Here is a 13,088-nt window from a genome sequence, read left to right as displayed (position 1 = left end):
TCGTTCAATTTAAATTTTTCCTAACATGAGATATAACCCTTATTTACATGCTTTGACATCTTTTAAATTATTGAGACCTTATAATCCTACGACCTACTTTTTAAAATTTTCATTGAATTTTACAAGTTCTAGGACTAACTCAGTCTTGTTTGTACTATGGTTAGGCAACAAAAGAAACATTATGGCTTAATAAATCATTCTATTGATTTTTTGTTATGAAAAGCACTAAGTAAAAAATCATGTTTAATATGTTAAAAACATTTAAAAAATTTTGTATGTGTGTGATGTGTATTTTGTATGAACATTTATCAATCTAAGTTTAAATGAAAATGATTTTATATAATTGATCCTGGTTAAAAAAAAAAGTTGTAAGTAAACAAATTATCATCTGTTTAGTTTGAAAAAATGTAAATATATATATATGGAAGCGATAAACCTTTTGTTGACCAAGAGTACACTAGTCGTTTTGTCAAAGTCACTAACCGCCCAAAAACCTCAGATGAGACTCCACGTTTTAGTTTTGATAGACAACAAGGAAACCCCAGCATTGCCAAAATCACCAAAGTTGACAAGAAGTAAGTCACCACAACCTGTTAAGATGATAATTTTAAACCATCTTCATTGAACTTCATTTTGTTCATCGGCAAAACTGACCAGGATCTCGTCCTCTAAGCTTTTCATCCCATGCAACACTCAAATTCCAATATAACGCGGTTGTTGTATTTTAGAAATAACAATATATATAATAAGATTATTAATAAAAAAATTTAAATTATCCAATCCTAAATGTCCTTGTTCTGAGCTGAAAATGCATTTATACCTCTTTTTCATTTATATTAATTATTTTTTTATTACACAGTTGATTGTTGTGTCTACTACTTAGTCTGACAATGTTATTTCCAAAACATTGATCGGAAATATCAATATATTACAATTTTTACATGTATAATCTATGAGATTGTAAAATATATTACATCTATAATAAATATTAAATTCATTTCGTTATAATGTTGCATGACCTGTTTTTTCACATTTTATTCCTTTTTTTAATTTATCGTTGCATTTTAATATTTTTATTTAATTTACAAATTTGTGTTTTTTTATCTTAACTTCTTGTTTGTTGTGTTTTTATAATAATGAAAAATAATATATTTTCCTGTGACATTTTCCATTTTAAATTTTTTTGTGACTATTTTTATTCAATTTCAGATTCTCTAACGTTTATTTTGAACTTAAATTCATGTTTATTTGATTTAAAGTTTAATACAAATAGTTTTAATAATATTATTTTTAAAATCATTGAATATAATCAGGATACGTATATAAATTTTTTTCAATTATAGCTTCTTATAAATATTTTGTTCACTAAAAATGCGATGACTTGTTTTTTCAACTTATAAGAAACAAGTCATTACTAGAAAAAATTAAAAATAAACAAGGCATCATTTGTAACAGTGTTACGTGTAGCCTAAAACCAAGTTTTTGAATTAAGTAATCACCTGTCTAGTTTTTCACGTGAAAATTATTAAATACAATTAAAAATTTAAGACTAACGTTGTGACGGGTTAAAATGAGTGATTCATTCCAGTGTAATATAAAAACTTACAAAATATTAAAGCAATAAAATATCATAAATATATATTTTAATATATAATCCCTTTGATGTATTTTGTCATTGAACAACTGTGTATACAGTGATAAAAAAGTCACGTTCACGATTAGAAAATATTACATTTAGAAAAATATTAAATTATTTGTTAGAACTTAAAAAAGCACCCAATATCAATTTATTCACTGAGAAATATAAAAATTGTAATAATAAAAGACACGTAGACGAAATACAGGGAGATTAAGTAAGAATTTAATAAGAAATAAACGATTTAAAATTAGTTAAATATACCATATATTATTTACAGTAAAAGAATGGTAGTACCATGTATATTGATAAAAATAAATAAACATAGACGTTTTACTTCAAAAAATTGATAAAATTTATAAAATAAATATATATATTTTTTATACAGTGAAATAGTTTAATTTATAATCTGTATTTTTATTTATTTTTTATATTTTGTTTGGAAGTTTTGGAAGTAAAAAGAGGAGGAAGAAATTAAATCTCTCTTTTATTTAGATGTTAAATATGGAGAGGAGAGAGTGATAGAAGTGTTAATAATCTAAATAATATTATTGTATTTTATATATTTTATTTATATATTTTATTTTTTTTAAAATATAAAAATTAAATATATTTTTTTTTAAAAATTAATATTTTTAATAACTAACATGTTTTGAAATTATCATTCTAAAAATATATTTTAAAAATTATATTTCTATTTTTTATTTTTTTAAATATCACTTTAAAAATTAATATAGTTTGAACAAAAATTAACTTTTTGCTTTTTTTATTTGTTTTAAATTATATATTTTTCCCTCTAAAAAATAATATTTTTAAAATTTAAATAAAATTTACTCTAAAAATTAACATTTTAAAAAATATATTTTAATTTATTTAATAATTAATATAAAGAAAAATATTATAATAGACTAAAAAAACTTAAAAATGAGAGAACTCACAAAATTAAGGTTAGGATGATTTTGAAGTGTTTAGAAAACTCCATAACCCTTTCCCATTCAACTTAATTAACTCTCAAACAACAATTAAATCTCTTTAATTTTTTTTTTCTTAAATTCAACTCCCAAATAAACCTATTGACTTTGTTTGAGAGTTTAGAGGAAAGAGATAAAAAGAATTTAAAAGAAAAATGAAGGAAATAGAAAGAAAGAGAAAAAATGTTAAAACTCTTTCTTGTTTAGATGTTAGATATAGAGAGGAGAGGGTGACAAAAGTTTAATTATATAAATGAGATTATTGTCTTCTAAACATTTTATTTATATTTTTTTATTTTTAAAAAATACAAATAATATTTTTTTCTTCTTCTAAAAATTAATATATTTTGAAACTATCACTCTAAAAATGTATTTTTTTAAAATTATATTTTAATTTTTTTATAATTTTTTAAAAATTATCACTCTAAAAATTAATATATTTTGAACAAAAATTAATTTATTACTATTATTTTTTTAATTATTTTAAAAAATATACAAAATATATATTTTTCTTTCTCTAAAAATTAATATTTTTGATTTTTATATTTTTATTTTTTATATTTTTTTAAAAATTCTCACTCTAAAAATTAACAGTTTTTTAAAAACATTTTTTTATTATCTTTAAAAAAATTAACATCACACTATTTTTAAAAATATTTATTTATTTTATTTTATTTATTTAATAATTAATATGAAAAAATTTATTATAATAGACTAAAAAATTTCTCTTAAATAGGAGAACTCACAAAATCAAGATTAAGAGGATTTTGCAGAGTTTAAAAAAATCTTCTAACTTTTTCTCTCTAAATTAATTAACTTTCAAATAATAATTAATTTCTCTCAACTCATTATTTCTCCTCCTAAACTTAACTCCTAAGCAAACCCTTAAGCACCACAAATTTCTTATTTGATATTCGTAAATATCATCAATTTTTTATTTAACCTCCTTAAATGAAGAAACGGAAAAGCAATATTTAGAAGGAACAAGTGAAAAAATTAAACGAAAAACACCATTACCCTATAATTTTTTTTATAAATTTTTCGTTTCAAAAAATTTAAAAATAAGAATATAATGATTTTTTTAACAAATTGTAGAACTAAAAACTTAATTAAAAAATCCAAAAGAAATTTAATTGATTTTAGATACCCCAAACTCAGGTTTATAAGATCGTACCATATTCCCATCATAAAGTTTAGTTTTAAAAGTTTATTAATAATAATAATAATTAGAAAACTAGCTCGAGAATTTAAAATATTAAACAATTGAGCAATAACGCGAGGCGCCATCTAAACAAGGCAATAAAGCGAAGTGCAAAGCAAACAAAAGTGGTTCATCAGCCGCTCTTTGATTTCTCCGCCCCATTCTTCTGCCTTCACATTTTTCTCCTAACTCCCAACGGACTCCTCGAGGTCCCACTGTCTCTTATAACCTCTTTCTCAGATCTCTTCCTTTTTCTCTGTATCTTCACTTCGCCATTTCCACATTTCCACAATGCACTCCTCACTATCCCTCTCATTCTCTTCCAGCTCCTCTGCCGCCACCGTTTTCAGATCGCGCCACTCTTCTCCTGCCACCGCTGCCATACCTCTCAATCTCCACTTCTGCGGCTTGAGGCGCGAGGCTTTAGGTTTAGATTTAGGTTTCACTGCTTCTTTCAATCGCCACCGTTCGCAGCTTCCTCGCCGTCCTCACTCTGCCTCTGTTTCGGCTGCGCTCTCTGACAATGGTAGTCCTTCCAAATCCTTTGACTATGACTTGTTGATTATTGGTGCCGGCGTTGGCGGCCACGGTGCCGCGCTTCATGCCGTTGAGAAGGTTCGATCTCAAAAATTAAATTCACGTCAAGTTGTTATCGCGAGATTCGTTCTTTGATAGTCAAATTTGTACCTAAACTGATGATTGTTTTCAACAAGGCAGCATGCGTATGGAAATTGTTCTTTATATAATGAATTAAGAAATAGCCGTTGTTGACTGATATGATTGTGAGATGAAGTAAGCTGAGAAGCGAGTACTTACTGTGTTTTTTTCCTCATCGACTTCATCGTCGGTTTAAAAATTAATAAATAATTATTTTTTATCATTTTATTTTTAATCATTAATGTTTATTCAGTAAAGATAATAAATAAGCGAGATAATTAATACAAAAGATGAACATGTAATGATAAGTTAGGTAATAACTTTTTATGAAATTTAGAATACTGATCCTATCTATTGATTCGTGTGCAAAACTTAAAACATGAAACAAAAAAGAAAGGAAGTAGGTATCTTATTTTGTTTAATAACGGAGCGACTGCAGGGTTTGAAAACAGCCATTGTAGAGGGAGATGTGGTGGGAGGAACATGTGTGAACAGAGGATGTGTTCCTTCGAAAGCTCTTTTGGCTGTTAGTGGTCGTATGCGAGAACTAAAGAGCGATCATCACTTGAAGTCCTTTGGCTTACAGGTAAGAGTGTTATGTATCAGACTCCCTTCGAATGCATTTTTGTTTTTTTGTTGGGTAAAAATGAAATCAGAATGTCATTAGATGGTAGAGGTGTAGAGCGGTTGGCGATTACATGATTATTTGGCCGTTGTTTTGCTTGTTTTAGGTTTCTGCTGCTGGGTATGACAGACAAGGAGTCGCTGATCATGCTAATAATCTTGCTTCGAAAATCCGTAGTAATTTGACCAACTCACTAAAAGCGCTTGGAGTAGACATACTTACGGGTTATGGAACTATTTTGGTGAGTGGCATGTTAATATTAGGCTCTATGGATCCTATGACATTCTAAACAAATATCAGTGTAATCACTTACTTTGTGTTTGGAATGTTTGAAAATAGGAAATTATTTGAATTAAATCTAACTAGAAATTAAATTATATTTTGGACCCTGTTATGAAAATGGGATTTGAAATCAAATAATATGTTTGGAATTCATTAAAAATGGAATTGATTTGATTTGATTTATCTTATTAAATGTACTCTTTAGTAAGGGTAAAATGGTCAATCTATATAATTCACCCTTGTATTGAAAGTATGCTTTGAGAACTTCCATTTTCTGCTTAATCAATTGCCCGTCAATTCCTTACTAATATTTGCTTAAATAAATATTAAATTTCTATTGATAAAATTCTGTAGATATTGACTCTATCAAGGGTCAAATATTTTCGAACAATCCATCTTAAAGCCTTTGATTTATATTCTAAAATTATGTGTCACCACGTTAATATTAAATTATTCCTTTATTTTTATGGTAAATTTTTTATAGATGAATTTTTTGGAGGGCTAAGTTGATATTTTTCTCTATATTAAGTTAAAATACACTTTTTAAAAGCGACTTCATTTCTTAATCTATTTCTCATTAGAAAAAGGACATATGTTGATGTTATCTTTTGTTCTTTTAAATTTTAAATTCATGTTTTTAAAAATAAATATACATATCTTCTTTATAACTTTAAACTTTTTAATCTATATTTTTAGACTTTATCTGATTAAACTATGCATATCTCTGTTACAGTTTAAATTTTTTTCTTTTATGTTGTATTTCTTGGATTTAAAGATACCGAGGAATGCCAGGAGTGCATACAGTTCAATTTAAAATCAAGTCAATGTCAATTAAAATCTTCCAAACATGGTTGTATTTGTAAAATAAAAGCTATAAAATACTTGAAATTTTAACAAATAAACCATTTGTGAACTTTTAACATTAAAACATAAGATTTGATTTACAGATAAAATCAAATTCTGTTTTTTTACATTCCAAACACACTCTTAGGGAATTGAGCAATTTGTTTATTAATCAACTATCAGGAAAATGCCAAAGAAAATCTTGACATTTTCTTTTGATGCCTTATTTATGAACCTGTGCAGGGTCCTCAGAAGGTGCAAGTTGGCTCTTCAAATAGCATAGTAACTGCTAAAGATATCATCATTGCTACTGGTTCTGTTCCTTTTGTTCCTAAGGGCATTGAAATTGATGGTACCTATAACTCTTTTTCCTTTCACAACATTAAACTTTGAGCTTCCTCATTCTAGCTTTGCTTTATTCAGTGGATTTAGGATTGTCTTTTATCTCAAAGAGTTTAGTGTGCTATTAGTTACTAAGCATGCAATGGAAAAAGAGGTGATACCCTAGAGATATTAATAGATGTAGGATGATAGACTCCATTGAAATGTGCATAAAGAGATCTTAGTTCAGTGTAGAATGGATCTTTTGACTTACAATCTGAAAAATTAATTTAGTGATTTTTACAGTCCTTCTATATGTACTCAATCTTTAGAGGAAGAGATAGGGCCACGTACGTGTTTTCCATCTGCTTGAGGACATTATAGGTAGAGTGAAACAGTACTATCTCTTTAGCAATTAAAATTTTTAAAGAAGTTCCCTGTATCCTAATTTATCCCTTTTCTTAGCAAGTACAGATATGCAATGTATAATTTACCTTACATTCAATCCAATTTTTTAAAATTCTCTCTAATTCACAACATAATTTTGATGCCGTGTATATATGTATTTCGATCTCCTGATTACTTTCAAGATTCATTGGATATAATTACTTTGAAATGAAAATTTACTAACTAATCACCTTCAGGGAAGACTGTGATTACCAGTGACCATGCACTCAAACTGGAGTCTGTTCCTGATTGGATAGCAATTGTGGGAAGTGGTTATATTGGGCTTGAGTTTAGTGATGTATATACAGCACTTGGAAGTGAGGTAGCACATCTTTGTGATATTTTGTTCTTCTGTTTGGTGGGATTTTTTACTTTTATTGTTATTTACTTGTATGTTTTCTTAAGACATTTGACCTTTTATTTTTAATTATGAAAATGTCATAAATTTTGAGTATTTTTAATTATTTTTAGCATTTATATATAGTATTAATTATTTATTTTGTATATAAAATTTCTAAATGGTGATTATCTCACTATGCGGTATCCTTCTATAGCATTTTTTGTGTTAGCCGCTATGAGTTGTTAACTGAGATTGATAATTATATTGCTATTGTTTGGCATCTGAAATTTGTGCATGGGATGTAAAATCATATCACATTTTTTGTACTTTTCATCAGTATGGGAAGTTAAATATTTTATCTCTGTTTTATACTTATTAGTAAGTTTTACTATCCTAATTTGTTGCCGAAAAGATAAGCTAATTATTGTTGTTATGCAGGTTACTTTTATTGAAGCTGTGGATCAACTTATGCCTGGATTTGATCCTGAAATTAGCAAGTTGGCTCAAAGAGTTCTTATAAATCCGCGGAACATAGACTATCATACTGGAGTTTTTGCAAATAAGGTGACTACATCTTGTACTTGATTATTTAATTATGTTTATTGGCTACTTTGACATGCCACAGTCCTGTTGTTTCTGTGTAGATCACTCCTGCAAGGGATGGAAAACCTGTCTTGATTGAGCTTATTGATGCAACGACTTTGGAACCAAAGGACACTTTGGAGGTAACTTAATCTTTCACAAAAAGCTTTTGGCTTATCTTTTTGTTTTCAATTGTTAACATTTCTCCCACGGGAGAATGGTAGAGAATTATGAATTGTTGTCAGAATTTTAGAAAATATTATACAATATAATTGTTGTACTTAAAATGTTTTTACAATATATATATATATATATATATATATATATGTATATATGTAGAGAGAGAGAGAGAGTCAAGATCTGTTGATATTAAGTGTTAAACTTGGACACTTATATAATAATTTTTTATAGAATATGAGATTAGTTAATTCAACCATTGATTTGAAGATTTTTACTAATTAGATTAACTTTATAAAATTTTATACAAAAAAATAGTAAGTTCTTCATTATATTACTTTATTTCACCATCTATTTCATATATATGATTATGAAGATAATATAACATAATTCAACTGTTAGATTAATTAATCTCACATTTTATAACAATTTATTAAGTGATGCAAATATCCAAGTTTGACATAGTATTGAGGTAGATGTGTGTGTGTGTTAACTTTTTTAATTAGGTTTAGAAGTTTAGTATTCATAAAAGTAGGAATTGTTGCTTTGTATGTTGTATCACACTATATGCACTATATCAGTCTAATATATCCTTGTTCAATCTCTATTTTCTATTTTCCATCCTTTTCTAAGTTGATCTTCTAATTTAACTAAGGTGAAGTGGTACTATCCCTTGTGAAGGATCCTGTAACTGTTGTGCACCACACTTGTTTAACTACACTGTTGCCACCATGTCCAGATTGTCCCATGCCTATGATAGTGCCAATTTTTTGTGGTTCCATGTGCTGCCTCAAGCTTCCAGTGTCTAACACCTTCTATTGGCGCATGTGGACATGTGCACTTATGTATTTTGCTGGGCTTTCATAACCTCCATTTACCTCAGCTTCTCCTTTTCTAGAATTTGCCTCACGTTTTCCAACTGGTTACCAGAATCTATCCAGCAAACCTTTCTTGCATGCATGCTACCCTTTTTCCTTCTGCATATGCTATCTTTTGCCTTGCTGTACCATCTCTGGTCTGGTCCAGTCCCATTGCTTATGTTTGCCACCTTGCTGTGGCTCTTTGGCTCCTCTGAGCAGTTAATCTCTTAGGAGTGGTTTTCATATTATATTTTTAATAACATTTCATTATTTATTTCCTTACTTAATTAGGATTAGGAATCTAATATTAGCATAATTAATGCTTAGTTATTTGTATGTCGTATCATATTATAATTATTATACACCATATCAGTCTAATATATCTAATTATTCAGTGTCTGTTTTTCTTTCCTAACTTAAACCCAATATTTCAACAATTGCCAAAATTAGATTTGACTCATTTGAGAACTAGTGAGCAGGGAACACAGTCATACAAACCTATTCAGTTTCACTATTTGTGTGTACCTGTGGACGTGTGCTTTGTAGGGACCCGGACTCCTGTGCATGGTATGGATGTTTGTCAATTAACTTAGATCTCTTTCTGAAAAGCCAGAAGTGGTTATTGTACCTGGCCATCCATTTAGCATATAAAGAACTATGAGTGCATTTTGTTTCACTGTGGCAGACAATTAAGTCTGATTGATTCTTAACTAAATTATGCTTCTTTCTCTTTGTCCATTCTTTTTGATGCTTTGCTAAAGGATGAATTTGTCCATCCTTAGCTCCAGCGAAGCAGCTCTGTAATATTATGAGCTCCTTAAGTATTTGCAGTGTTAGGATTTGTGGCATTGTTGTAACTACATGAAGTTTGATCTCCTTGTTTTGATCTGTATATTAAATTACTTTGGATTTATCATAACTTGCTGTCTTTGCTTTGCTGCAGGTTGACACTGCATTAATTGCAACTGGAAGGGCTCCATTCACACAAGGTCTTGGATTGGAAAATGTATGCATTTCTAACAGAGTTGTGTTTAGAATAGGAATTTTCCTCTTATGGAAGGAAGTAATTGTATATATATATTTTAAATTGTGCCCACAGATTGACGTGGTAACACAGCGTGGTTTTGTTCCTGTGGATGAGCGTATGCAAGTAATGGATGCAAATGGCAAACTGGTTTGTGTCAATTTCTTATGTACTAATTATCCGTCTCTAACTTATTGTTACTGACGTAGGATGTGGAATGATAGGTACCTCATTTATACTGTATTGGTGATGCAAATGGCAAGATGATGCTTGCTCATGCTGCCAGTGCACAAGGAATTTCAGGTAAGTATCAACTGATGTAATTCTTCCACTAATTTAGGTTTTGACTTCAATTTCACCCGATGAAAATTTTTTCTGACAGTGGTTGAACAAGTCACTGGAAGAGATCATGTGGTCAATCATTTAAGTATCCCAGCTGCTTGTTTCACTCATCCTGAAATCAGCATGGTTGGATTGACAGAGGTATAACAGAGCTTTTGTTTGATGTGTCATTCACTGCAAAAGATACTACGATGAATGAATTCTCCTTCATAAGTGTGGTTAACTTTCTCTCCATTCTTGAGCTCTGCCTCCTCTTTTTCCCCTATATTATTCGTATGATAAAATTATTGCTTGTTGTCCTGCATTTGAATTCTTGTGTTGTGGCCAAACATAAAATCTGCAGCCTCAAGCAAGGGCGAAAGGTGTAGAAGAGGGATTTGAAGTAAGTGTTGCCAAAACAAGTTTTAAAGCTAACACAAAGGCCCTAGCAGAAAATGAAGGGGAGGGACTCGCCAAGGTAATACTTTTGTAACTTCCCCTTTAACGCTATTACTGTATAGAAGTTTATAGAAGTGTTAAATTTTTCTGTTGAGTTCTCAACGAAATAATTGCTTTGGTAGCTCAAATTTTCTTTGGTTGCAAGACTTGTTCTACTTCATCTTTGGATGCATTTATTTCTCTGTTCTCATTGGCTTGACATCACTAACTGTCAGTTACGCTTGCATGCAGTTGATATACAGACCTGACAATGGGGAGATACTAGGAGTTCATATTTTTGGCTTGCATGCAGCTGATCTCATCCATGAAGCTTCCAATGCAATAGCTTTAGGGACATGTATTCAGGTAAATTATTTACCAGTGCTGTTATTCATGTGCACTTGGCATTTAGTTAATAATAGTCAACTTTCACTCTTTCTTATCATGTCTATTTGGTGAATTTCACTGGTTTGTGATACAATGCAGGACATAAAATTTGCAGTTCATGCACATCCAACTTTGTCTGAGGTTCTTGATGAGTTATTTAAATCAGCAAAGGTGAGATAATCCTTGGGTTACCTTCAATAGCAAAACTATTGTAGCCTTCTAAGAGAATGAGTAGACAGGCATTGACCGATTCATGGTTGTCAATTTTTTTTAATCTAAACTTATCTTAAAGGAGCGGAGCAGTGGGGTGGGAGAGGTTATTGTTATTATTATTTTACACTGAGCTTATTATTAAGGGTTTTGTTAATCTCAATCTTTAGAGTTGAGTTTAAGTATCCATAAATAAAAAAAATTTATGAAAAAAGTACACAATTATAATATTAAAGTTATAAAAATATAATAAATACTTATCTTTTTAATAAAATTTTACTATTATTAGGACTGAGGTTTACAAAATTCTATTATTTATACATAGAAGAGACTTGAAAAATGAAACTCACATTCAGACATGCATTTACAAACACATACACAGCTACTTTATTGTAGCATGTACACTAATAAGAGCCCTCTTCTATTACTGAGCCCAGGTTAAAGCACCAGCTTCTAGCCCAGTAAGTGAACCAGTTGCAGTCTAATCTTCCTGAACAAACTATAAATTTTTGAAGAAATTTGCTTGTACTAGGGACATCCAAAATATTACACATCTTCAGGCGGAAGACACGAGCAGATTCCTCTAAAAGAAGGGAAACGTTTGAGGGAGATCAATAACGGCCTGATAATGGATATCCGCCGAAGGTTACATGTATTGGTATCTTTTTTACTTGATATTTTTATTGCCTGTCAAAGATGCTTATATTATTTGTTATTGTATTTTTTAAGCTAGTTTGCTTTTCCTAATTATAGTCAATGAGAGAGGCCTTTGAGAGTGGCATATTTTTCAGAGTGCTTGTAGTTTTGCACCCCGCATATGTACTCTTAGCAGTTTTCTCTCAAAGGTATTATTTATGAAGTAATCTCTTTGGCACACGATACACTGAGGGTGGTTTAAAAGGAGAGTTTTTGAGGGGAAGAAAAAATCTATATTTAAAATTAATTTGTTTAAATAAAAAAAATAAATTGATGTATTAACATAAAATTAATGTATTAATAATGTATTTATTATTATAAATAATATGTAATTTTTTAAATTAAAATTAAAAATATCATCTTTTCTCTTTCCTTTTCTTTTTTCTTTCTCCTACAAGAACTTTCTTCCAAATATATTTTAAATAAATCTTGTGGGATTGATGAGCTTTTTGGTTTTCTCCCAACCCCATAAATGTCACTGGCATCGGTCTATCAACATTTTTTGGCACAGCAAGATGAGAATATGAAGCATAACTTGTACCTACTTTGATCAAAGATGGTACTGAATAGAGATTCTATAGAAGTTAAAAAAAACTGCATTTTCCATACATTGACAATGCATTAAACTTTGTAACATTTTACGATTTTTAATAAAATTTTACTATACATACACTTTTATTAAAAAAAATTAATTTGATAATATTTATTTAATACACAAAAATACACTAGCTACCAAATCTTTTGATAAACAAGTTAATTTTTTATTTGATTTACAAGAATAATTTTTTCCCCATTTAGTTATTCTTAGTTTGTAACAATTTTGATACCAATTGTTCAAAATATTTAGGTAATTTTGGATTTGTAGTGAAGGATAGAATAGAGTGGAACGGAATAAAATTTTAAATGATACCATTGTTATAATTGACTGGTATTTAAAGGGATAAATTTTACCTCTTTCCATTTAAAACTCTCACTTTTGTTTCCATCCAATTTGAATTTGAGATATGTCATTGAATTTTAGTTAAATTATTTTTATAATTATAAAATTATTAATATATTTTTAACCAATG

At 29.1% G+C, this 13,088-nt stretch overlaps 1 protein-coding gene across 3 annotated transcripts; it reads left to right on the top strand.

The window, feature by feature from the left end:
• Window positions 1-3,882: 3,882 nt before the first annotated feature.
• LOC113847044 (dihydrolipoyl dehydrogenase 2, chloroplastic) lies at window positions 3,883-12,197 on the top strand. Of its 3 annotated transcripts, none has more exons than XM_027475885.1 (15): window positions 3,883-4,423; window positions 4,905-5,051; window positions 5,197-5,331; window positions 6,459-6,567; window positions 7,181-7,305; window positions 7,762-7,887; window positions 7,968-8,048; window positions 9,886-9,948; window positions 10,042-10,116; window positions 10,191-10,269; window positions 10,349-10,449; window positions 10,652-10,765; window positions 10,978-11,091; window positions 11,212-11,283; window positions 11,855-12,197. In XM_027475885.1, exons 1-15 carry the CDS (start codon window positions 4,100-4,102, stop codon window positions 12,053-12,055), a joined length of 1,866 nt encoding a protein of 621 aa, XP_027331686.1. In that variant the 5' UTR covers window positions 3,883-4,099; the 3' UTR covers window positions 12,056-12,197. The 3 variants fall into 3 exon arrangements, 2 of the variants coding, with proteins under 2 accessions (XP_027331686.1, XP_027331687.1); XR_003501754.1 differs by having other exon boundaries at window positions 3,893-4,423; window positions 10,349-10,526; window positions 11,760-12,110; XM_027475886.1 differs by having other exon boundaries at window positions 3,901-4,423; window positions 11,760-12,193.
• Window positions 12,198-13,088: the final 891 nt, after the last annotated feature.

This window comes from Abrus precatorius, unplaced genomic scaffold, assembly GCF_003935025.1.
Source record: "Abrus precatorius isolate BTA unplaced genomic scaffold, Abrus_2018 Scaffold8, whole genome shotgun sequence".
Taxonomy (NCBI): domain Eukaryota; kingdom Viridiplantae; phylum Streptophyta; class Magnoliopsida; order Fabales; family Fabaceae; genus Abrus; species Abrus precatorius.
This window is presented reverse-complemented; position numbering and strand designations above follow the sequence as displayed.